Genomic DNA, 25130 nt, shown 5'->3' with positions numbered 1-25130 from the left:
GGAATATTGCAATGTGTGACTGTGTCAACACATTCCTTGGCAGAAGTGCAAAGTTTATTATTTTAACAAGTAGCTAACACAGTTACTGTGGCTTGTTAAAAACAAATGTATTAATAAGCAATGTAACCTAGTGGTTTTATTGGAGGCAGCACAGAAAACCTACTCTGTTTGGTGCGATCACCCTGCAGCTCAGCATATCTTTCTATGGATACAAGAGTGGATTTGGCTTTTATTATTTTTATTGCTTAATGAATCCAAGCAAGTTTTCTTCCATTTTGAGTGATGAATTGGCCACTGGAAGACATTGTTTCATTAGGCTGCCATCAATAGGATTAAACTTAAATTTTATGACTACATTATTGCTTTGGGTGGCTACAAAAGGAGGTGTTATGGCATTCCTTCAATAGGGCAAACTTACCAATAACTGTACAGCCAGGACAGAAGGCACCACTCGCCTGCGGAAAATGTGTTTCAAATTCCGTTCTCATGCTGTTGGTTCTGTTATATGGAACTGGAAGGTTAAATGAAGGGTTGGAGATGATTGTACATATTTAACAATATATTCCCTGCCTCCTCACAGGCAGACCTTACAGGAAATGGTATTAACTAAGATTGCTCTTTTATGCACTTTTGTGCTCATTGGCTGAAAGTCTTGCAAGTTTGCTCTGCTTAGAAATGACCAACATTCTCTGGTCAGTTACTCTTCTCTGCTCACAAACATCATCTTCTAAGCAGAGTAGGAACACAACACATTGCTTTTCTTACTGTGGGCGCACTCGGGCGCATTTGGCCCTGTGGTCCGTTTTTCTGCGTTCCACCGCAGGGGATGAAATGTGCGGCGTTCCACCTGCATTTGGCACTTGGATTCAGCTGTGTGCGTATGGGCCTGGAAGAAAGAATAGGCCGCATTTCATGCTGCGCTCCCCTGCAGTGGAATGCGAGAAAACTTACCGATGCGGAACTCCGAGAGATACACCTTTGAGTCTGAGCCCTATATTATCAGATGATTGGAGACAGGTGGCCCAAACTGATCAGGAGGTGGAGCCGTTGCTTCTGATTTATTAAATTAGCCATACAGTTAAATGACAGACAGGAGAAAAATATAGTAGAGGGTACAAATCCATCACTGACCCCTGCAACCAAACAGAGAGAAATATAGAAGAATATTTATTTGAATTCCAATTTAAAACAGTGCCTTGGATGTGCTTAGAATGTAGTGCCTTTGGGTTGTGCCAGCTGGAAGGGTATTTAACTGTCCGCTTGCATTTCACAGCTCTTAAACCTGTGCGAAGCAGAAGATGCCACACTCATGAAGCTCCCCTGCTACAAAAGCCTTTCTTCCTTAGTGCCGCTGCGGATCGCTGCTCTGAGTAAGCACCTCCGATTAATTCCCATGGAAAAATATTGCCTGAATCTTGAATTCCATGCATGGGCTAACCTCTTTGTACTGGTACAATTTTTCTTTTTAAAAAAACAGACGCCTTAGCAGCTTGCAACTACTTGCCACAGTCCAGAGAGAAAATCATAGCTGCCCTGTTTAAAGCACTCAATTCAACCAACAATGAGTTGCAGGAGGCTGGAGAAGCATGCATGCGCAAGGTAAATGTGTTTCTCAGTCTGCAGTACCTTCCAAGAACTCGCAAGTAAATGTCATTATGAGGAATGCTAGCTAAGGGGTCTGGGAGCTGTAGTTAAAGGGGTTGTTCACCCTCCAAACACTTTTTTTCAGTTCAGTTGTTTCCCCAGAAATAAAGACTTTTTTTCAATTACTTTCCATTATTTATTTTTTACTGTTTTTCCAAAATCTAAGTTTAAATTTGAATGTTCGTGTCTCTGGTGTTTGAGTCTGGCAGCTCAGTAATTCAGGTGCAGACTCAAAACTGTTACAATTTTTCAACATTTAGTTGATCCATTTCTCAGCAGCATCTCTGGAGTATTAGCAACTATTGTATCAATTCTAACAGTTGCCTGTAATGAAACCCAGAGATTCTGCTCAGCAGGGACTAGAGTCCTGCAGCCTTTTGGGTACCCGCAGGTTACCCACAGAAACCTGCGATACCCTGCTTGTTGCGGGTAGAAGTTCCGGGTGCGGGTATAGATGCGGGTCAGCGCTTTTGCGGGTCACGGGTTGAGCTGCAGGTCTTCTCAATAGCGATTTTTACTCCCTTTTTTTTCTGATCATGCCTACTTCCAATGATGTCACTTCCGGTTTACAATGACAGCACTTCCTGATTCTTGATGGTCAGTGGGTCTCGGGTGCGGGTTCTGGATAAGGTACTTGCGGGTCGAGTCAGGTAGCGGGTTCAAGCGGGTAAGAATCCGGGTTGTGGATTGCAGGACTCTAGCAGGGACAAAGATAAGAAATGTATCAATTTAGAACAGTTTAGGGGGTCAGCGACCCCCCCTCCCAGAGTTGCTTTAGAAGGTGAAAAAAGACACTTTAATATTATAAAAATGGTGACACATAAAAAATAGTTCAAAGTAATTGGAAAAAGCCATTATTTCAGGTGATCTTTCCAAAATCAACTAGTTGTTTGAAAGTAAACAACCCCTTTAAAATAGAACTCTACCCAGGAGAGCTAGACACTATAACTTATGTTTATTACTTAGGTGGACCGTTAACCAAAATGATTGTCGACTGCATGTTCCTTGCAGCATTATTATGCATGTTACTAATTTATCATGATTTTATTGTACAGTTTTTGGAAGGAGCTACCATAGAGGTTGACCAGATCCACACCCACATGAGGCCTCTCTTAATGATGCTGGGAGACTACCGCAGCCTGACTCTGAACGTTGTTAACCGACTGACCTCCGTCACCCGGCTTTTCCCAAACTCCTTCAATGATAAATTCTGCGATCAGATGATGGTAAGAGGTTATGCACCAGTCTCAAGCAATGTGCAACTCAAGGCCGTCTAGTTGTTGAATAACAGCTTCCAGCAGTGAATGGGCGCTGGGAGGTGACAAATGTTGGTAAATGGGCCTGAGTGATGTAGTGATGCCAATATGATTACACACATAGCAAAAAGATGGCTGCTACGGCGTTTGATTCCCTAACGTGAAGTGATGCTCCTTGTCTCTTTCAGCAACACCTGCGCAAGTGGATGGAAGTGGTGGTTATGACACACAAAGGAGGCCAGAGGAGCGAGGGGAATGTAAGTGCCACTCTTGCTGCTGTATTTTATTTTATGCTGCTTGCCCCCCCCTTCATTATACACACTGGCCTGATTTATATTCCAGTTAATAAGGGTTTATTGTTTTTTCTTATAAACTACCAAACATGCCTAGTAAATAAAGACAGAGTAGGGATGCACCAAATCTTATTTGGCATTAAGTCACATCCCAAACTAATTTATAACCCAAGTTTTCATATGCATAGAGTGATAGATACTTTGCTTGCTCACTAATCTCGGCTGCCTGCCTTATACCCCAGCAGCCACGTTACAATCAAACTCTCCTCCCGAATAGGTGATATTTACCCCCAACATAGCGGCAATATGTCATGTAATATAATATGTCATGTAAAGCGAATGTAACACAAAGCGTGGCCTGGGGGTGAGCTTGTTTCAGATTATGCAGGTCCAAAGAGGCTAATTCAAGCCCCCTGGTGTTTATACCCCTTGAGCCTTAAAGGAGAACTAAACCCTAAAAATGAATATGGCTAAAAATGCCATATTTTATATACTGAACTTATGGCACCAGCCTAGATTTCAGCTTTTCAATAGCAGCAATGATCCAGGACTTCAAACTTGTCACAGGGGGTCACCATCTTGGAAAGTGTCAGTGGGCTCTGAGCAGCTGTTGAGAAGCTAAGTTTAGGGGTCGTCACTAATTATCCAGCAGAAAATGAGGTTTGTCTGTAATATAAGCTGATGCTACAGGGCTGATTATTAAATTCTGATGCTAATTGCACTGGTTTCTGTGCTGCCATGTAGTAATTATCTGTATTAATCACTAATCAGCCTTATATTGTGACATTTCTATTCTACGTGTACTGTATATTGTGAGTGGGTCCCTAAGCTCAGTAAGTGACAGCAGCACAGAGCATGTGCAGTGAATCAGCAGAAAAGAAGATGGGAAGCTACTGGGGCATCTTTGGAGACACAGATCTTTACTGCTAAAGGGCTGTTGTTCCCTTGGACTTGTAGAAGCCCCAAATATAATGTACAGTATTTCTAGCCTACTTCTTTAGTTCTTCTTTAACCTGCATCCAATCTTCCTTGTAGCAACCAATTACCTATCCACTAACTACAAAAAGTGTCATCAATCCCAGGAGGTCTGTAATTCAAAATGCTTGTCCCTTTTACATTCCTACAAGTGGATATCTTCACTTGCTTTTATTATACTGACTATTCCTTACATTACTGGTTAAAGGGGAACTAAAGTCTAAAATAGAATAATGCTAGAAATGCTGTATTTTGTATACGAAACATAAACATGAACTTACTGTACCAGAAATAAAAACATATAAAATATTTATGTTTTCACAACTGGCCGCAGGGGCTGTCATCTTGTAACTTTGTTAAACATCTTTGCAAGACTAAGACCACGCACATGCTCAGTTTGGTTTGGGCTTCAGTTGGGAGGTTAAGCTTAGGGATCGACATAAATTACCAAAACAGCACAAGTCAAATAATATTTGCCATAGAAGCCGATACAGCAAGACTGATTAATAATCAGAATATACAGACTGTACTGGTCTACAGATACAAATCTGTACACAGTTGCCAGCTGCTTTATAGGAAAACAAAAAAAGCTGCTCAAGGTCGGGAAAGTAAGGTGGGTGGCTCCCCCCTGCAGTTTGAAAGTATGATCGTTTCTCTGCAGAGCAGTTAGGGACCATCTGAAGTTTCCTATCCGCAGCAGTCCTTCTGCCTTTGTTTCTTTTGAGCAATAATGTATTTGAATGAGTAAATTGATATAAAATAAGGAATAAGCATAACAACAACTTAAGGGGAAGCATGGAGAGTTAGGTACAGTATATTTGAATAGAGCAAGAAATGCAAAAATCGCTGAGCTTTGAGTGCTTGTTCTTTTAAATACTAAAGTAGTTTGTCCATAAGCATTGTGCCTGTGTGTTGTGGATTGTCCTGCTATGGGGCTCAGAATACATTCACTGCTTATGTGCTTTCATTGTTACTATTAGCTGCGTAGTTGTAGCTGGTTTACAAACTCCTAAACATAAACTGTAAGGTGCCAACTAGAGGATATTAAAATGGTCTCATTCTAATTTCTCTTATTAGCTGCCAAATTGTCCTTTTTTCCAAATATTTTTTTTATTTCATGGATTCCCTATTTGAGAACATGCCCAGGTGTAGTTAGTATTGCAAAGCAAGGCTCCTCATTATAAGTCTGCAAATGTATCACTTCTGGGAAAGAGGTATAGAGCTGCTGGGGCCTTAATGTTTGTACAGCTGTGGAGTATTAAAGAGCTTCAACTCTGCACCTACTATTCAGCAATAGAAAGGATTTTACAGTTCACATTATTTTCTACTTAAAGTAGTTCATCATTGAGTTAAAATTTAGTACGATGTCGAAAGTGGTGTTCTGAGACAATTAACAATTGTTTTTCATTTTTTTAAATATTTGTGGTTTTTGAGTTACTTAGCTTTTTATTCAGCAGCTCTCCAGTTTGCAATTTCAGTTGCTGGGGTCCAAATTAGCCTAGCAACCATGCATTGACTTGAATACGAGACTGGAAATGAATAAGAGATGGTCTGAATAGAAAGAGGAATAATAAAAAGTAGTAATGACAATAAATTTGTAGCCTTATAGAGCATTTGTTTTTTTTTTAGATGGGGTCAGTGACCCCCATTTAAAAGCTGAAAAGAGTCAGAAGAAGAAGATTGCAAATAATTAAAAAAATATATATATATTTATAAAAAAAAATGTATAATGATGACCATTTGAGAAGTTGCTTAGAATCTGCCGCTTTATAACATACAGGTATGGGACCTATTATCTAGAATGCCCTGGATTTTTCCACATAACTGATCTTTCTGTAATTTGGATCTTCATACCTTGTCTACTAGAAAATCATGTAAACATTAAATAAACCCAATAGGCTGGTTTTGCCTCTAATAAGGATGAATTATATCAAAGTTTAGTTCAAGTACAATATACTGTTTTATTATTACAGAGAAAAAAGGAAATCATTTAAAAAAAAATTTGGATTATTTGGATAAAATGGAGTCTATGGGAGATGGCCTTTCCGTAATTCGGAGCTTTCTGGATAACAGGTTTCCAGATAATGGATCCCATACCTGTACTAACATTTAACGTAAAGGTGAACCGCCCCAGTAAAGACCCATGTTTAATTCAAGAGTCCGAAAATCTAATTAATTTGTCTATTTCCTTCATCAAGGGCTATGTGTTAATATCCCATTGCAGTTCCATATTCGTGCTTGCAGAATATGCGTCGTGTATATATGTTTAGTCTAAAGTATGTATAAATTTGTGTTTCATTTCTTCTAGAAGGAATATTATTTCTAAATTGCTCAATAGCAGTTCGTAAATGGTGGCTTTTATTTATGTTTCTCTTATGTGTATTTATGTGAATTGAATTTTTGTATTTTGTTAGAGGAGGAAATGTATCCAGGTTTTTGCTGAATCGCCCGATCTGGCTGAACCAAAAACCAGAATCTCATGATGTGACTGTGTTGGACAGCAGCATTTGTACAGTTTTATTGAAATGTCATTTTACAGTTTGGAGTTCATTTCAGAAAACCCTGGAACAATGGAATATCCATTTTTTTAAATTCTGCTCATAATTTGGCTTCTTTGTCCTTTTTTGATATCAAAGTACCAGAGATGCCCAGTCTTCCAGCAGAGGGAGCTTTAGCACATCAAATTATATTTTATGCCTTAGGTGGCTCATTCATTCACACTCAAAATGACATCTATCATGCTGTTTATCTGCCTTAGGCCTCAAATAATAGATGCGCATATTTTAAAAATCTCATCATTATCTCTGCCCCATTGACTTTGGTGTAAAGAAAAAATTCTGGGTTTTCCCAAATGGTACTTCTACATTTCTGTGGGTGAGCTGCAGCTTATGGCTCTATGTAATGCTGGTCGTAGTTTAACACCAGCTAAGGCGCCTGAGAGTCCATTGATCTTACTCATGAGATTTATCTTACTCATGAGATTATGCATTTCTTAAAGCTAAGTATTTAATCATCTCTGATGGAGAGAGGGAGATCTAGCAGTTATACACATATATATATATATTTTTGGGTTGAGACAAAGTACCAGGATTTTTATGAATTTAACCCACAGATTAAAAAAATGTGTCTTATACTCACAAGATCTAATAAAGTGTAAAACAGAAAAGTAACCTGCAGCATAGCAACCAATCAGATTGTTGCTTTTACTTACCTCCTCCATACTTACCCCTCAGGCAAAGGGTTTTCCAAACTATGTGATTTGCCTTTCTTATTTTGGCAAGATGGTAGTAGGTCAGTTAGGGAGATCCGAGGAGTAAATTTGCTTCTCTGAATATTCCTGGGTGGTTAATAAGACAAACTTTGAGCTAAAAGGGGGGCTACAGCAAAAGTTGGACGATAAAAGTTCAGCTTGGACTTGTGAATCCTGGAAGCTCTCCTTTAATTGCAGGTGCATGACACAGGGACCTACAAGATGAACATGGACTAAACCTTGTGTCACTAGGCCTCACTGCCTTTTGATTAATTCTAGTCCACAGTATGTAGAGATAAACCAGTCAGAAATGATCAGATGTAATTACCCGAGTGGCTTGGCTACTACTTTCACAGGAAAACAAGCCTCGGCAAAGCATGCTGGGAATATGCATCTCCATTGGCTTTTGTGGTAATGGCCTGCATCCTCCTGGTGCACTTGTGGGTCCAGTGACTATTGCCTGGAAAAGGCGATGGGTGTTGCTGCACTATAATCAAGTGGCCTATTAAAGTCAATGGAGGGACAACCCAAACTATATTCCCCAATCCCATAAAGGCAGCTTTGGCTTTCTTTTGTTTGTATGTTCACATCCATTGGCTCGTATGCAGGCACTTATTTAATAAAGAGCATAGGGAAATAACTTTCTCCTATATCCTCAATTCTGTATCGATAGGGAACTATCGCGAAAATTAAAATTGAATATAAGCTTCCTCATGCTGAAATAAGAGAGTTTCTAAATACAATCAATTAAATATTCAGAATCGTTTCTGAAATAATCAAGTTTATCTTCACTATCCCTCTCTCAGCATCTGTTTCTCTTCATTCTGTCTTCATGCAGCAGTTGGGTGTCAGATATTTATTGACAGTTAGATCCAATATATCTTATAGGGGGCTCCTTTTCCTAGTAGATGAATTAGAGCTCACTCAAATAACTGATTCCAGTACTAACAAAATAACTGCCTTTTGCACAAATCCTGCATGTAGAGAGACATGATGTCTGGTGATTTTAATAGTGAGCTCTAATAAATCTTCCAGGCAAAAGGAGCCTCTCTATAAGATATATTGGATCTAACTGTCAATGAATATCTGACACCCAACTCCTGCATGAAGAGAGAATAAAGAGAAACAGATGCTGAGAGAGGGATAGTGAAGATGATCTTGATTATTTCAGAAACGATTCCGAATATTTAATTGATTGTATTTAGAAACTTTCTTATTTCAGCATGAGGAAGCTTATATTAAATTTTCATTTTCTCTATAGTTTTCCTTTAACATTTCTAAAGTACCTGCAGTATCAGTACAACTGTAAGCGTGCACTTAATATCATTATATGTTTATATGGATATCGGTCATGAGGTCCTCATCAAAAATGTCTCAAAGTGGTCTATAAAGACGTAAGGTAGGAATGTATACACCTATATTATTCATTACTATTACCCTTTCCCAACTGGAACTCTTACGATTCCCTCTCTTTGGTCTAGCCTGCCGTGGAAGGGGTAGAGGTGAGATGTGGAGATGTTGAGAAGATGTCATGGTGTCTAATTATATGTCTTTATCTTTGCTCCTACTTAGAAGATGTAATGTGTTGTGCAAAAGGTCCTTGTGCTTTTTGTGCCTTCAAGTGCTGTGTACAGTCATTTTGGTGTTTGTTTTTGTTAGCTGTTGCATTAACTGGTACATTTGCATGGCTTGTTTGTACTAGCGAGTTTCTCTACAGGTAGTCGTACTACAAGAGTCCTGGGAGTTGTAGATCCAACGCAGAGGGCGCACACTGATTCTCCATTCCTATTTCTGAGAGTCCCAAATAAAGCTCAACACATATACATATATTTTTTGCCATACAACTTCTTTCTTATTAAACCCCCCCCTCCTCAATCCAATCTCTTCCTTTTCTTGATTAAAATGAAAATATTTTCTTCAGTATTCCACCCCTCCTCTGGCATCAGAGAAAAGTTGGCCCCATGTCATTTCAGATCTGCATTGGAAATGGGAAATGGATTTCTTCATATATTCTAAACCCAGATAATATTCCCGTTTTCTCAGTAGCAAAGTTGTTTTATAAAACCAATTCCGACCTGAGCAAGCGGGGAAGCAATATGATTTACCATTTATTTGCTACATGGAGAAGTAAGCTCTTTCAGATGGAAATGTTTGAGGGAAGAAAAAAATTACGGACAATGCTTTGTGGCTTTTTTTTTATAATGTGTTTCCCCTATATTAGACCAACAAAACACTAAAATATTTCTAGGAATTATACCTTATATTGGCACTTTATGGAAATACTAAGAGGTGAATGTTTAATTATTTCCCACTGTTTCTGTTCTTACTGACTCCGCTTGAAATTTTAGGTTAAAGGCACAAGTAGTGTTTTCTCTGTCCATGCTGCCTGCCATTGACTTGAATGGCAGAAGGTGAAATGCATCTCTCCTGGTGGAGATGAGTTTTTGGGGCTTAAGGTGGCCATACATGGAGAGATCCGCTCGTTTGGCGATGTCGCCAAACAAGCGGATCTCCCTCCGATATGCCCACCTTGAGGTGGGCAATATCGGGCTGATCCGATCGTGGGCCCTAGGGCCCAACGATCGGATCCTAACGATGCCCAAACGGGCGGTCGGATCGCGGGACCGCATCAACGAATAGATGCGATCCGACGGGATTTTCTGTCCAAGTCGGCCAGATCTCGATCGGTGAAGCCCGTCGCGGGGCCCCATACACGGGCCAATAAGCTGCCGACACGGTCTGTGCCGACACCTTTAGACTGCTGTTTCTATTGAATGGCTGCACATAATGTATCATCACCTATTGCCCTTTTCTATAATGCCATTCAAAAAGACTGTAGGGCGTGTAACGAGATTAAAAGCCACGGCCAGAAGTTAGAGATACCCAAATTTTGTATTAGCAAGCACATACCTGTATAAAGAGATTCCTGCCTGACCCAATGCTCCTGCATGTTTTGGGCTGACACATCACATCACTAACATGATTTATGACCCATTGGACTGGTAATGCTTTCCCAGCTTCTTGTAATGGAACTATAAACCCTATGGGATGAGATATGAAGCTTGTGGCCATTCTGCAATAAATCAATGTCTCCTGCGGCCATAATTGTTGGAAAATATATGTATTCAATTTTAATATTTCGATTTTGCAAGTACATAGGGTTAAAGAATATAATAAATTATTCTGACCCTTAAAACAAAAGACTTCAACATTAAACGGCAATAAAACCCCACTGAACATCTTTTTTCTGCCAAAATGCGCTTTTATGCATAGGTATTGCAGCTTTGCGCCAGTGCAGTAATCTGCAGCAGCCAATAAACTTTTAGCTATTTTTAGAATAGTTAGAAAAATACCATCTTGATTGCTACAGGTTACTGCGCTATTGAAAAGTTCCACCTTGCCACTTCAAGCTTAGGGTACCAATTAGCGTTGAATATTTCAAAGTTTTCATGTCTCAAAGTATTCATGTTTTATATCATGAGGGTAACTAACAATCTGGTCTTTCTCTCTCTGTATCCAATAGGAAATGAAGATTTGCTCTGCAATTATTAACCTGTTCCACCTGATTCCCGCGGCCCCGCAAACGCTGGTGAAGCCATTGCTGGAAGTGGTTATGAAAACAGAGCGAGCCATGTTGATTGAGGTACATAGGCTTGCACTAAGGAAGATCTGGTCATGACTAATTGCCATGGGAATTGTAGAGCTCATGTAAACTCCCTTTTTCACAGGCTGGAAGTCCATTCAGAGAGCCACTAATTAAGTTTCTAACACGCCATCCCTCCCAGACTGTGGAGCTATTTATGATGGAAGCTACCTTGAATGACCCACAGTGGAGTCGAATGTTTATGGTATGAAATGACTCCTTTATAACTTTATAATTGGTTCCTTTGAGTAACTATGGGTTGTAGTGATGTGTGGGTTGACCACTGGTTTGGCTGGTTTGGGTTGAAATTTGGCCAACCATTGCGGTTAGTTTGGTTGTGGGTCAGACTTGGAAAGTACATTCCTCGATTGCTCCCAACAAGAGGCACACACATAAACAGCATAAAGAGCGAGAATATGCTGGTAAGGGTCGGGTGTGGGTCCTACAATGGCAATATTTTTCAGGTTAGGGTTGGTTGAAGTTGAAGGCATTGCGGATTAGGGTCAGGTTTGGGTTGAGTTTTTCCTGACTTACACATCAATAATGGTTAACATATAATCCACGTGATATTTGGTTTTTATGTTGAATTTAAATTTAGTTAAGTCAATATGGTTTGCAGCATCAAGGGATAATATAACCTGTTTTAATTAGTTGTGTCTATTATCAATGGAGGCTTCAAAGCTTGCCATACATGGGCCAGTATTTCCTGCCAAATCAGCTTCTTCTTAAACCAATTTGACAGCTTATTGTTTTTTTTACATTGGGTTAAAAATGCAACCCTTGTTGACAGATATCCGATATATGTAAGACTGTTTAGAGAATCTCAGATCTGAGCATCATCATCATAGGCCATTTTAATTTACAATTTTTTCATTTTTTTTTCTTCTTTCTTACTCTCAGAGCTTTTTGAAACATAAGGATGCCAAACCTTTACGGGATGTGCTCGCTGCTAACCCGAACCGCTTTATTGCCCTTTTGTTACCTGGTGTGACTCAAACTGCTGTGAGGCCAGGATCCCCTAGCACCAGTACCTCCACCATGAGACTCGATCTGCAGTTCCAAGCTATCAAGGTACGGCGGGTTTTTCAGCACACTGAATATTTACTTTTTAAAAGTGGGAGCTTCTATAAATCAGACGTTTGCTGTAAACCACAATAGGTTTTCAGCTATATAGTTCGCTTTCATTTATGATTTGCTTTGTAGATAATCAGCATTATAGTTAAGAATGATGAAAACTGGTTGGCAAACCAACACTCGCTCGTGAGCCACTTACGCCGTGTGTGGGTGAGTGAAACATTCCAAGAGCGTCATCGCAAGGAGAACATGGTGGCAACAAATTGGAAGGAACCTAAGCTGCTGGCTTACTGTCTCCTAAACTATTGCAAGTAAGGATTCCCTGTTTCCAAATGATCTTTAAATGGCCGAGTGCCTTGTGCTTCCTCTATAACGAACATTCTCTTACAGGCGCAATTTCGGGGACATAGAATTGCTGTTTCAGTTACTGCGTGCCTTCACTGGCCGCTTCCTCTGCAATATGACTTTCCTAAAGGACTACATGGAGGAGGAGATCCCCAAGACTTACAGCATTGCTCAGAAAAGGGCCCTCTTTTTCCGCTTTGTTGAATTCAGTGATCCCAACTTTGGAGATGAGCTCAAAGCCAAGGTGACTTAAAAGCACAGAATTGGACTGTAGAATAAAAATTGTGCAGGGAGAGATTTTAAGGCAAGAAGTACAGGCATGGTGTGTGTTGACAAATCCATGTACCTTCCTCCTGTGACTGTGATGAAACATGTCCAAGAACCTTTAGTTTGAAACCTCTAGTTCAGTGATCCCCAACCAGTAGCTCGTGAGCAACATGTTGCTCCCCAACCCCTTGGATGTTGCTCCCAGTGGCTTCAAAGCAGGTGCTTAATTTTGAATTTCTGGTTTGGAGGCAAGTTTTGGTTGCATAAAAAACAGTTGTATTGCCAAATAGAGCCTCCTGTAGGCCGCCAGTTCACATAGGGGCTACCAAATAGCCAATCACAGCCCTTCCTTGGCATCCCCAGGAACTATTTTCATGCCTGAGTTGCTCCCCAACCCTTCTTACATTTAAATGTGGCTCACGGCTGAAAAAAGGTTGGGGATCCCTGCTCTAGTTGGTTGGACCCTGGGAGTTGTAGTTGTCAGCCACTCGCAACTGACTAGTGCAAAAGAAAATAACTCTTGTTTCTTGGGTCAATAGCCATTCCGATTAGAAGAAAGAAGCTTCTTTTTTTTTTTACAGTGAGAGCTGTGAAGATGTGGAATTCTCTCCCTGAATCAGTGGTACAGGCTGATACATTAGATAGCTTTAAGAAGGGGTTGGATGGCTTTTTAGCAAGTGAGGGAATACAGGGTTAGGGGAGATAGCTCATAGTACAAGTTGATCCAGGGACTGGTCTGATTGCCATTTTGGAGTCAGGAAGGATTTTTTTCGACTCTGAGGCAAATTGGAGAGGCTTCAGGGTTTTTTTTTGCCTTCCTCTGGATCAACTGGCAGTTATGCAGGTTAAAATAGAGTTAAAGGGTTGAACTTGATGGACGTTTTTTTTTTTAACCTAACTTACTATGTATGTAATAGCAAGTATTCTTGATGGCTGTTGTCTGTTAGTGTATATTATTTCCCTGCTTTAGAAGATATATCTTTACAATCCAAGGATCCAGCATTCTATGGCTGGCTCTGCAGTGCAGACTCGTGCGTAATATCTCTGCTTATTCCTTTCAGGTTCTGCAGCATGTTCTGAACCCGGCATTTTTGTACAGCTTTGAGAAAAATGAAGGGGAGCAGCTTTTGGGACCCCCAAACCCTGAAGGAGACAATCAGGAAAGCATTACAAGTGTATTCATCACCAAGGTATTAACACTGGATTCACCACTGGGGGAATATCCATATCTTCACTACTGCCATTACATCCTCTGTTTATGGCATTTTGTGGTGGGATGGCTGTTTTGTACATCTTAGCTAGTACAACACTGGCGTTTTACCACAGCAGAAACCTTTACTTATGGTTTGTGCCTTCTGTCCTTTGTACTAGGTGCTTGACCCTGAGAAACAGACAGACATGCTGGACTCGCTTCGGATTTACCTCTTACAGTTTGCCACTCTCCTGGTGGAACACGCACCTCATCACATTCATGACAACAACAAAAACCGCAACAGCAAACTGAGGCGCCTAATGACTTTTGCTTGGCCATGTCTTCTGTCCAAAGCCTGCGTAGACCCAGCTTGCAAGTACAGCGGCCACCTGCTTCTAGCTCACATTATAGCCAAGTTTGCAATACATAAGAAGATTGTGTTACAGGTAGAGTATGGCTCCCCCCCCCCCAACTTTTTACTTTGCTGCTTTCTCGTTGTTCCTCTTGCTATGGTAACTCTGGAATAGCAAGATAGATGGCTGTACTGGCAGTAGTATCACATGTAGGGGCAGATTTATTAAGGGTCGTAGTGGAAATTTGAAATTCGAGTTTTCCATTTTTTTTTTATTGAAATTCGATCAGGGAATTGTTAGAATTCGATTGAGTTTTTTAAAAAAAATTAGATTCGAGTTTTTAAAAAAATTCTAATTCGATTTTTGAAATTTATCATACACTGGCCCTTTAAGAATTCAAATTTGACTATTCGCCGAATTGCTGTTTTAGCCTATGGAAGACGTCCTGGGATCAATTTGGAGTTGTTTGCAGCCTTCCTGACATTCAAGCTTTTTTTTTTTTCGGGGGAAAAAACTGAAATAGAGTTTTAAAACTCAAATTGAATTTGATTCGGATTCGATTCAAATTTTAGGGACGATTCTATTCACCCAGGTTTGAAAAATTTGAATGGATTAATAAATTTCGATTGCCCGTATTTTGGTCGAATTTTGAGTTCATGGGCGTGTAAAAAAACTCACATGAACTCTAAATCTGATCCTTGATAAATCTGCCCCGTGATGTCTCTCTTGCTCACCTGTTGCTATACGGTTGCACCGAACCCACTATTTTGGATTCGAATTTGAATACCGAACCGAATTTGCATATGCAAATTAGGGACAGGAAGGGACAAAGGGGAAAAAAAACATTTCTTACTTCCTTGTTTTGTGCCAAAAAATGACATGATTTCCCTTCCTGTCCCTAATTTGCATATGCAGTTCGGTCAGTCATAAGGATTTGGCCGAATCCGAATCCTACTGAAAAAGCCAGAATACTAGCCGAATCACGATCCTACTCCTGGATTCGGTGCATCCCTAGTTGCTATATAAATATACCTGGGTAAGCCCTAATGTCATTCCATTGGCTACACGGAATTAGCTTCTGAGTAAAAATCACAGTTATTGGAATCCATGTTTGGATGTTTTTGAGATCTAAAATATCTATTTTCTGTAGTTCAAACATCTATATTTAATCTCCAAGCTGGATTAAATAATGTCCAAGCTTTGAGTACCTTTATATTTATACTCTGACATTCTGTCTCACAGGTCTTCCACAGCCTCCTGAAAGCCCATGCTATGGAAGCGCGGGTTATTGTTCGCCAAGCAATGGCAATTCTGACTCCTGCCGTGCCAGCAAGAATGGAGGATGGCCACCAAATGCTGACACACTGGACCCGGAAAATAATTGTAGAGGAAGGCCACACTGTTCCTCAGCTTGTGCACATTCTGCATTTAATCGTGCAGCATTTTAAGGTAGAGTCTGTTCTACTTCGCTTCTAGGTATGTCTCGTAAATCCCTGTAGCCTCTTGTTGTTAGTCAGCTGCTGCCATAAGTGCACACTGGTATGGGTTTAATCAACTAATAATATAGAAGTTTAAAGTTATAAATCAGCATTCTTTAAAGTTCACATTTACTGGGGCTGAAATATCGCTATGCATAAAACCACCTAGTAACATCACTAGGGGACTGGTAATTGTTTATTGGATGTGTAAGGTACCCATTGAATCTTGTATGTGGGCAATAAATTAGATTATACACTAATCTCAATTTGGAACTTGCTGCTTACATAGACACACGTCCCATTAGGAGTCATGTACCCATTAATGATCCTTGTATGAACAAAACTGCGATTTTATTCACCTTCAGTTGGTTTCAGATTCACCAGAAATAAAGACTTTTTCCAGTTACTTTCTATTTTCTATTTGTGACTGTTTTTCTAATATTGAAGTTTAACATTTTATTTTTCTGCTTCTAAAGAATCTCTGGGAGGGGGGGGGGTTGCCGACTCTTTAGCTGTTCTAAATGGATATTTAGTGGATACATTTTTATATGTGTCCCTGCTGAGCAGAATCCCTGAGTTTCATTAAAGGCAGCTGTTAGAATTGATACAATAGTTGCTAATATTCCCGTAGATACTGCTGAAAAATGTATCAACTAATTGTAGCAACTATATAATTGGAACTGTTCTCATCAAATTGGGGAAACCGGAAAAACATCCTAGAAACACACAGGAGCAGGGCAAACAGGGCTGAAATAAAGCCTTGGTTTGATTCCCACTCCAGCTCCAGATAATGTCTATTTTTCTATTCTAACCTGGGTACATGATTTTATTTCCTTGCCTTCAGGTTTACTATCCAGTGCGCCACAACCTGGTTCAGCATATGGTGAGCGCCATGCAGCGACTCGGATTTACCCCCAGTGTCACTATTGAGCAGAGAAAATTGGCAGTTGACCTTGCAGAAGTGGGGATCAAATGGGAATTGCAGCGAATTAAAGAACAGGTAAACATTACTCTGTTTTTAAGTTTTTTGTTGCATAGTTTTATTTTCCAAAACCCCTATTAAAGTAACTATTGCACTTAATGGTTCCAGTAAGGGTGGCCCAAGTATTGATTCCATGAGCCTGCGTTAGATTTTTAGGTAGCTGGGTTCCTGATTACTGCTATACAGAGCCATAATAAGTTAATGTTAAGGTGGACTTTCCCTTTAAATTTTTTTTTTTTTTTTAATTGTTGTAGTTATGGTGCTTTAAAATCTGTTTGATAAGGGCCTGTGGGTGATGAGAGATGAAAGGAAAATAATATGGGAAATCCTAGCTCTCTAGCTCCTTGTCCACAGTGAATACCTTTGCCTCTTTAAAATTGTCCTGCAATACTATTAAATGAGTATTGTACCCCTTTGTTTTCTTTAGTGAACTGCTGAAGTGTTCTCCTGTTAGATTCATTTGTGTGTTTACAGTATATCTTAAATTGATTGGTTTAGCCGCAACATATTATGTTTAGACACACAGAGGCCATATGGGGACAGGATCCTTATGAGCAATTACATTAAGATACATCCTGTGTAAATTCCTTCTTACTTTAGCCGGATTCTGACATGGATCCAACTGGCAGTGGGGAAGGTGGGAGCTCTGCGACCGGTGGCGTGAAAAGGGGCCTCGCTGTGGATGCCGGCCAGGAGGCGAAGCGTTTCAGGACAGCCACTGGAGGAATAAGTACTGTAAGCATCTTACAATGAGGCTATGACAACAAAATGCAGAGCACCTTTGTATTTATTTATATATATATATATAAATATATATATATATATATATTTATTTCCCTCATATACTACATTTTATTTATTTATTTATTTTTGCTTACCCAGGTTTTTGGACGCAGCCAGGCACTCCCAGGGGCAGATGCTTCTTTATCCAAGGCCATTGAGAAGCAGCACACAGACACAGTGGTCAATTTCCTGATTAGAATAGCCTGCCAGGTACTGTAATCCATGAAGTAATCCTATAGAGCATACTACTCTGCATGTGCATGAGGCTGCAGCTTATATGGATGGAAAAAGTTTTAATGGTCTGTTTTTACAAGGATCAGCAGTAGTGATTTGCAGGCCGGCCCCATACCCGCGGGTTGGGCAAGTTCGGGCCGACCTCGCATGCTTCTTCGCGGGTTTCGGTCGGGTGCGGGTTGAGCTCTTCTCCTGCTCTCCCCGCCCCCCACGTCAAATGCCATCGTCTTTTATAGACGCTGCGCCTGCTAGCCCCACCCCTATTGTGACATCAGTTGGGTGGCGTGGGTCGATAAAAGCAGCACGGATGCGGTTTAGGGTAAATCCTGGCCCACACATCACTAATCAGCAGGGAAATAAGTATATATACTGCCTTGCGTTAATAATACATCTCTCTGTAGGCTATGAGAATACAATTAATTAGATAAGAGTTGTTTCATTTGCACCTATACAAATAGAAAACCTTTTTGAGTTGTTTTTCATTGGTCAGTTACAGAGTGACGGGAAACCACGCCACTTGTACAGTTAAGCTGGCCATAGATGCAAAGATCCGATCGTTCGAATCCTCGAACGATCGGACTTATCGGACTTTCCCATCTCCCAACCAGTAGACCTCACTCAGTAGTGAAATAAGTTTCATATTTGTCCCACTGGCTCTTTGGAGTTGTTGGACTCAGCAAATGACTGTGTGTGTGTATAAGGCTTTATACACCAACTGCTTGGGGCTCATACTGTTCTCTGTTATTTTCATCTCTGGGAATAGTGTCGGAACGGAGTGATTCGTCTTCATTTATTTCTTAAAGCAAGTGGAATGCTACATATTTTATTTCTGTTACTTAATTTATGAACTTTCAAAAGCACAGAGTGCACCTTATTAATACATGAACAAAAGTGCTACGGAACAGGCTGCATGGAAAAGTGAAAAAAAAAAATTTGGAACTGGGTTTCTATAATACACCGTTAGAAAAGTCACTTAAAGGGGAGACAGAACGTGTGCTGGTTTGATGCTATAATTTAAAAAGGAAGGACTTGGTAATATACATTATTTCTGTATGGTTTTAATGAAACATTTTTATCCTCCAGGCAAGTTCGTAAAGGACAAGTTGCCTGGTTATTTCCCATTGGCTCTCATTACTTTGACTAGTCAGTATGGTTGATGATCTCCTTTGCTAGCATGAGAATTGTAACTTGTCCTGGATAAAGTTTTTTTTAATATAGCAAAGTAATGGGGAGATCAGACATTGATAAAGGTAACTGAACTGTAGATGAGTTGTAAATTCAATATCTTCTGTACCCCTGATGCCATTTGTACAGGTGAACGACAATTCGAATGCCGCCGGCTCTCCGGGAGAATTGCTGTCTCGACGATGCGTCAACCTTCTGAAGACGGCTCTTCGTCCTGACATGTGGCCCAAATCGGAGCTGAAACTGCAATGGTTTGATAAGCTGCTCATGACTGTGGTGAGTGCACTTGCTCTACAGAACCAGCCAGTGTGTCTATAAACCTTTTGGTTTCCACAGTGGTTTCCACAGTGGTCTGCAACATAAAGAACTACAAAGGTTTAGACCTCCTCATTTTTACAAACTTTCGAGAGTAGTATTGGTAGTAAGACAATACATAGGTGCAATAACTTGCAGCCAATTGGCTTTTTAACTGCAAGTATGGGACCTGTTATCCATAATGCTTGGGACCTGGCGTTTTTCAGATAATGGATCTTTCTACCTTTAAGTCTACTAGTCACAGTCACAGTGCTACGCTATATGATAGCGCTATATAAATACATGTTAATAATACTAGAAAATCATGTAAACATTAAATAGCCCCAATAGGCTGGTTCTGCTTCCAATAAGGATTAATTATATCTGAGTTGGGATCAAGTACAAGTTACTGTTTTATTATTACAGAGAAAAAGGAAATGATTTTTTAAAAAAGTTTGGTTATTTGGAAATTGTGGAGTTTATGGGAGACAACCTTTCCGTAATTTGGAGCTTTCTGGATAACTGTTTTTTTCCGGATAATGGATCCAACACCTGTAGCAGATTTTAAATTCTAAAAACCAAGATTTAACCCTTTTATATCACCGTTTCAGTACTAAAGCTCACTTTATTCTAAACTGTTAGCTGCTGAATCTGTAATTGAGCAAAGTTCAGGCAGGAATAAAAAATCAGTAGTTATAGTAGTAGTAGATCTAAAGATACATGATGTTAAGAGTTAGAATTCGGCCAGGCACTTTTGATTTGGCCTAAATCCTGCCAAAAAAGGCTAGTATTCAATTCAGCTGAATGCAGAACCGAATCTAGAATTCAATGCAACCCTATTTTTATGGGGAAGTATCTGTATAGGCAATATAATGTACTTTTTCTATAATACTGACTGCAATCAGATTTTGCCCAGCTGTTTAAAGCCCCTTAGTATGCCATTATTACCCTTAAAATGGCCAGGATCAGAAAAATTTTAATTTAAATAAGCTTTGGCTCATAGTAATAAATAAATAAATAAATAAATAAAAAACCCTTTTGAACCAGTTCAAAATTCTCTGCCATTTCTGAAATAAATTAATCTTTACTATCCTCCTATCTGCAGACTTTCTCTCTTCATGCAGCTTTGAAAGTCAGTTAGGTTTAATACATTATCTAGGCTCCTGCAGAATTATCATTTTCCTTTCCTTCATTTCCTTTTCCTCTTTTACTAACATTTCTTCATTGACTTGGAGAACCCAGGAACAGTGAGTATAGCTAGTACCACTAGGAGGCAGGACACCACAGAAGAAAAAATGTTCTCCTCCTCTGCCAGCTACTCCCGGGCAGGCAGATTTGCCCTAGGGGATTAGGGCGTTTGGTGAGCCCTCAAAAGAAACAACCTCCCTACAGTAACCAGTTTACTGTCTGACTCTGTACTGCAGTGTAACAATGGGAAATGTATTGAGTGCTTTCTAATTATGTAGTTTTATTTTTTATCTTTTTTATTATAATTTTGGGCAAAACTTTACTGTGCATCATAATTGCAGCACTCGAGAATCCCCCATGCAAATGCCATTCATCCAGATTCCCAAATGCTTAAGTCTTGTTATTTATCTGTTGCTAATTAATTAATTTCAGATACATTAAATGGATACTGTCATGGGATAAAATGTTGTTTTTCAAAACCCATCAGTTAATAGTGTTGCTCCAGCAGAATTCTGCACTGAAATCTGTTTCTCAAAAGATCTAATTTTGAGATCTGACATGGGGCTTGACATATTGTCCGTTTCCCAGCTGCCCCCAGTCATGTGACTTGTGCTCTCGGGAATTAAATTTTATATTTTAGAGTGAACTATTTGCAGTGTTAATAAAAACGACATCATAAAACTCATGGCAGAATCCCTTTAATATTCACTAGTCTTTTGTCCAGAGCCTAAAAACTGTACGTAAACCAGGCAGAGCACTTTTATCTCGGCCTGAGGTCCTGCAGCACTGTGCATTAAGAGATGCCTCTTGTTTATATCCTGATAGCTGAGGCCAGAGGAAGGAAGGAAGGACTTTATTTTGAAAGTGTTATAATAGATGGCACAAAGTGACATTTCTAAGCCCCCAAAATCTTATTATAGAGGTGCAAGTATTTTATTTTCCTTCTTTGTGGGACTGCAGCTTCTGTTATATATCAACAGGTTTTAGTGGCAGTGATTTAGGTTGATGGGTCCCCAAAATAAATGTTTTCTTGCATGAGAAATAGTGATTGCCATATAGTGTAAAAATGAGTGCAACATATGTAGCTTTTGCTTAGCAGGCAGAGTTTGCTGCTCACTATACCTTTAGAATTTTGCAAGTAAGCTACTGTGCACCATTGGCTTTATCTTGGTTATTTTCCTCCTGCATGCACAGATCACTGCACGGAGCCCATATATGCTGCACAAACGTGTTGCTTCCTGCCATAGCTCTTGACTACACCAAACAAAAGGTGCCAGGTGAAAGGGATAGTTGTTCCCCTCTGTGGAGAACTTTATTATGCCCCATGTGTATTATGAGGTTTGATTGCAGGAGTTTTTTTTTAGAAAATAGGACAGGGGTTTTCTACTTATCAGAGTTCTGCAAACTTTCAGTATGATGATAATGACTGTATTCTTGTTGTATCTCCCAGGAGCAGCCCAACCAAGCAAACTTTGCTAACATCTGCACGGGCCTGGAGGTATTAAGTTTCCTGCTGACCGTGCTTCAGAATCCGGCCATCCTCAGCAGCTTTAAACCTCTGCAAAGGGGAATCTCGGCTTGCATGACCTGCGGGAACACCAAGGTACTCCGTGCTGTCCACACGCTGCTGTCCCGACTCATGAGCATCTTCCCTACTGAGCCAAGTAGGTACCCAGAACCACTTGCTGCCTTTAGAAAAGTGGATTTAGTCTTGGGATAAACAACAATTATACTAAGCGGTCATCATGGTGGCACTGTAAAGAAATGTTTGCGTTAAAGGGTGGTTCACGAGGCAACTTTGGGCGACTATTGAAAACGCATTGCGGCGTGTGCTTTAGCGCAAGCGACTTTTCATTGTAGCGTATGGGAAAACATGCTAAGGCAGTTCGGGGAGATTGACGCTCAGAAGACGAGGCAATTAGTCGACAGGCGACAAAATCTCCCCGAATCTCCACGTTTGGACTTACCCTTAGTATGTTATAGAAAGTCTTATTTGAAGCAATTTTCTGATTGGCCTTCAATTTTTCTTTTTTTGGATTTTTTGACTTCTTCTTCTTCTGACTATTTCCAGCTTTTCAAATGGGGGTCACTGACCCATCTAAAAAATGAATGCTCTGTAACGCTTCAAATGTATTGTTATTGCTAATTTTTAATGCTCATTTTTCCATTCAGGCCTCTCCTATTCATATTCCAGGCTTCCATGCTTGTTCATGTCCAATTGGACCCTCATAACCAGATTGCTTAAATTGCAAACTGAAGAGCTGCTGATTAAAAAGCTAAACAGCTCAAAAACCAAAAATTTAATTTAAACCATTTGCAAATTGTTTCAGAATATCAATCTCCACACCATACTAAAAGATAATTAAAGCTGAACAACCCCTTTACAATTCATATTTAGCTATGTGTGTTCAAGATGCTAAATGCTTGTTATAGGTTTGGCTTTTTGCAGCTGTACCAAGTCTACTGTATATGGGCATGAGTGATCCTGAAATGAGGCCATTGTCCTCATTGGCCGCATCCCTTGAAGTGCCTTTAAATGCAATTTAAGTATGATATAGACCAGGGGTCTTCAACCTTTTTTACCCATGAGCCACATTCAAATGTAAAAAGAGTTGGGGAGCAACACAAGCATAAAAAAGTCCCTTGGGTTGCCAAATAAGGGCTGTGATTGGTTATTTGGTAGCCCCAACAGGAGGCTCTGCTTGGCACTATACTTATATACTATACATAGTATACTAAACTTCCAAGCCTGGAATTCAAAAATAAACACCTGGTTTGAGGACACGGAGAGCAACATCCAAGGGGTTGGAGAGCAACATGTTGCTCACGAGCTACTGGTTAGGGATCAATAATGTAGACCGTGATAGCCTGAGACAACTTGGAACACTAGGGTCAGATTTAACACTTGCAGCCAGGGTGGTTTTAATGTGGGCCTGAATAGAAAGCCAAATAATAGATTACTTATAAATTACAATAGAATTGCAGCCACACAGAGTGTGTTTGGTTGCTGGGGTCGGTGACCCTCAATAAGCATATAGCATTTTAAATTGCAAACTGGACTGAGGCAGAAGTCCAATAATTCAAAAAAACCTTCAAAACATTGTAAATCTGGCCAGGTTATGTAGCTCTCATAATGTTTAATGAATAGAAGCGAAAAGGTTCTGAAAGGCCAGCCCCAAGAATGATCTTGTATTGTATTGCCATTTTAGAAAAAACGTAAAAATTCTTTGCAACCACTTCCATTTCAAAAAATCAGAGAGAACCGTCCTGCTGATCTCCTTTTGTTGCCGGATTATTACTCCCATTATCCTTGGCAACAGATGGATCCATTAAACACCTGCACTATCTTAAAATATAAACTCTCTTTTTTTGTTTTATGATTCACTCTTCGATTATCTTTCTTTTTTTTTTTTTTTTTTTTTAATTCTCAGCTTGAAAGCAGTTTAGTTGACAGAGGAAAGTACAAGAACCTATGTGAGACATATCGCTGTTGGTAGTTCAAATCCATAAAAAAAAACAAAATTTCAGTTGTTAAAAAACCCTTAACCTCCCTGTGAAAAGCAAAAGAAATGGAGTGTGAAAAAGCCAAAGTTTCCCCGCTTAGAAGTGGTTTTCCCTTCAGGTTATTGCGAGGCATCTATCATTACAAATGGCTATTATCGTTAATTACCTCTCAGGATTAAGCCACCGTGTTTGTTTTTATTTTGGCTGTTGGCTCTGTACGGATTAGACGTACCTTTGGGGTCAGGAAGAATTCCACTCGCTTATTAAATTGAGCTGAACTCCGGTTCATCTAACCACAGCGTTCACACAGAGAGAATCCATGAAACATGTCAATAAACACATTGTCTGCGAGGCGTTTTTTTTTGTGTTTGTTTGTTTGTGTCTCAAGATTCCGTGAAATGTTCTCATGTCTGTAATAGATTGAGCTTGTTGAAAGAAGCAGTATTTTGGCATTTGCTTTATACTCGGCAAATAGTGTAGAATGGCATAAATCTACATCCATTTTGCATGTACAGGTATGGGATCCGTTATATAGAAACCCGTTATCCAGACAACTCCTAATTACGGAATGCTTGTCTCCCATAGACTCCAAATAATCCAGATTATCCATAAAAAATGATTTCCTTTTTCGCTGTAATAATAAAACAGTGCCTTGTACTTGATCTCAACTAAGATATAATTAATCCTTATTGGAAGCAAATCCAGCCTTTTGGGTTTATTTAATGTTTACATGATTTTCTAGCAGACTTATCAAGGGTCGAAGTGAATTTGAGGGAATTTTCGAAGTAAAAAAATTCGAAGTAATTTTTTGGATACTTCGACCATCGAATAGGATACTACTACTTCGAATTCGATAATCGAAGTAAAATAGTTTGCATATTCGACCATTCGATAATCGAAGTACTGTCTCTTTAAAAAAAAGCTTTGACTTCAATACTTTGCTGAATTAAACCTGCCGAAGTGCTATGTTAGCCTATGGGGACCTTCTACAGCATTTTTCTAAGTTTGAAGTCGAAGTAAAATCGTTCGATCATACGTTAAAATCGTTCGATTCAAACGATTTTACTTCGTCCGCAGAATACACAAATTCGATGAAAAAAGTTTGAATTCGAAGTATTTTAATTCGATGGTCGTATTTCGAAGTATTTTTTACTTCGAAATTCGACCCTTGATAAATCTGCCCCTTAAGG

General features: G+C 39.7%; 1 protein-coding gene across 2 annotated transcripts in view; it reads left to right on the top strand.

Moving 5' to 3' along the window:
• Positions 1 to 25130, top strand: part of trrap.S (transformation/transcription domain-associated protein S homeolog) — a 129429-nt gene that overhangs the window by 28518 nt on the left and 75781 nt on the right. For both annotated transcript variants that reach the window (XM_018239165.2, XM_018239166.2), the window contains exons 28-44: positions 1274 to 1370; positions 1478 to 1599; positions 2700 to 2870; positions 3089 to 3157; positions 10942 to 11061; positions 11147 to 11266; positions 11962 to 12132; positions 12265 to 12446; positions 12526 to 12724; positions 13809 to 13937; positions 14119 to 14385; positions 15535 to 15741; positions 16615 to 16770; positions 17353 to 17487; positions 17635 to 17745; positions 19084 to 19230; positions 21887 to 22100. In XM_018239165.2, coding sequence (XP_018094654.1) covers positions 1274 to 1370; positions 1478 to 1599; positions 2700 to 2870; positions 3089 to 3157; positions 10942 to 11061; positions 11147 to 11266; positions 11962 to 12132; positions 12265 to 12446; positions 12526 to 12724; positions 13809 to 13937; positions 14119 to 14385; positions 15535 to 15741; positions 16615 to 16770; positions 17353 to 17487; positions 17635 to 17745; positions 19084 to 19230; positions 21887 to 22100 — 2617 coding nt within the window. The remainder of the gene's footprint in view (positions 1 to 1273; positions 1371 to 1477; positions 1600 to 2699; positions 2871 to 3088; positions 3158 to 10941; positions 11062 to 11146; positions 11267 to 11961; positions 12133 to 12264; positions 12447 to 12525; positions 12725 to 13808; positions 13938 to 14118; positions 14386 to 15534; positions 15742 to 16614; positions 16771 to 17352; positions 17488 to 17634; positions 17746 to 19083; positions 19231 to 21886; positions 22101 to 25130) is intronic.

This window comes from Xenopus laevis, chromosome 9_10S, assembly GCF_017654675.1.
Source record: "Xenopus laevis strain J_2021 chromosome 9_10S, Xenopus_laevis_v10.1, whole genome shotgun sequence".
Lineage (NCBI taxonomy): Eukaryota > Metazoa > Chordata > Amphibia > Anura > Pipidae > Xenopus > Xenopus laevis.
The sequence above is the reverse complement of the archived record's forward strand: the minus strand, read 5'-3'. Positions and strand labels throughout refer to the sequence as shown.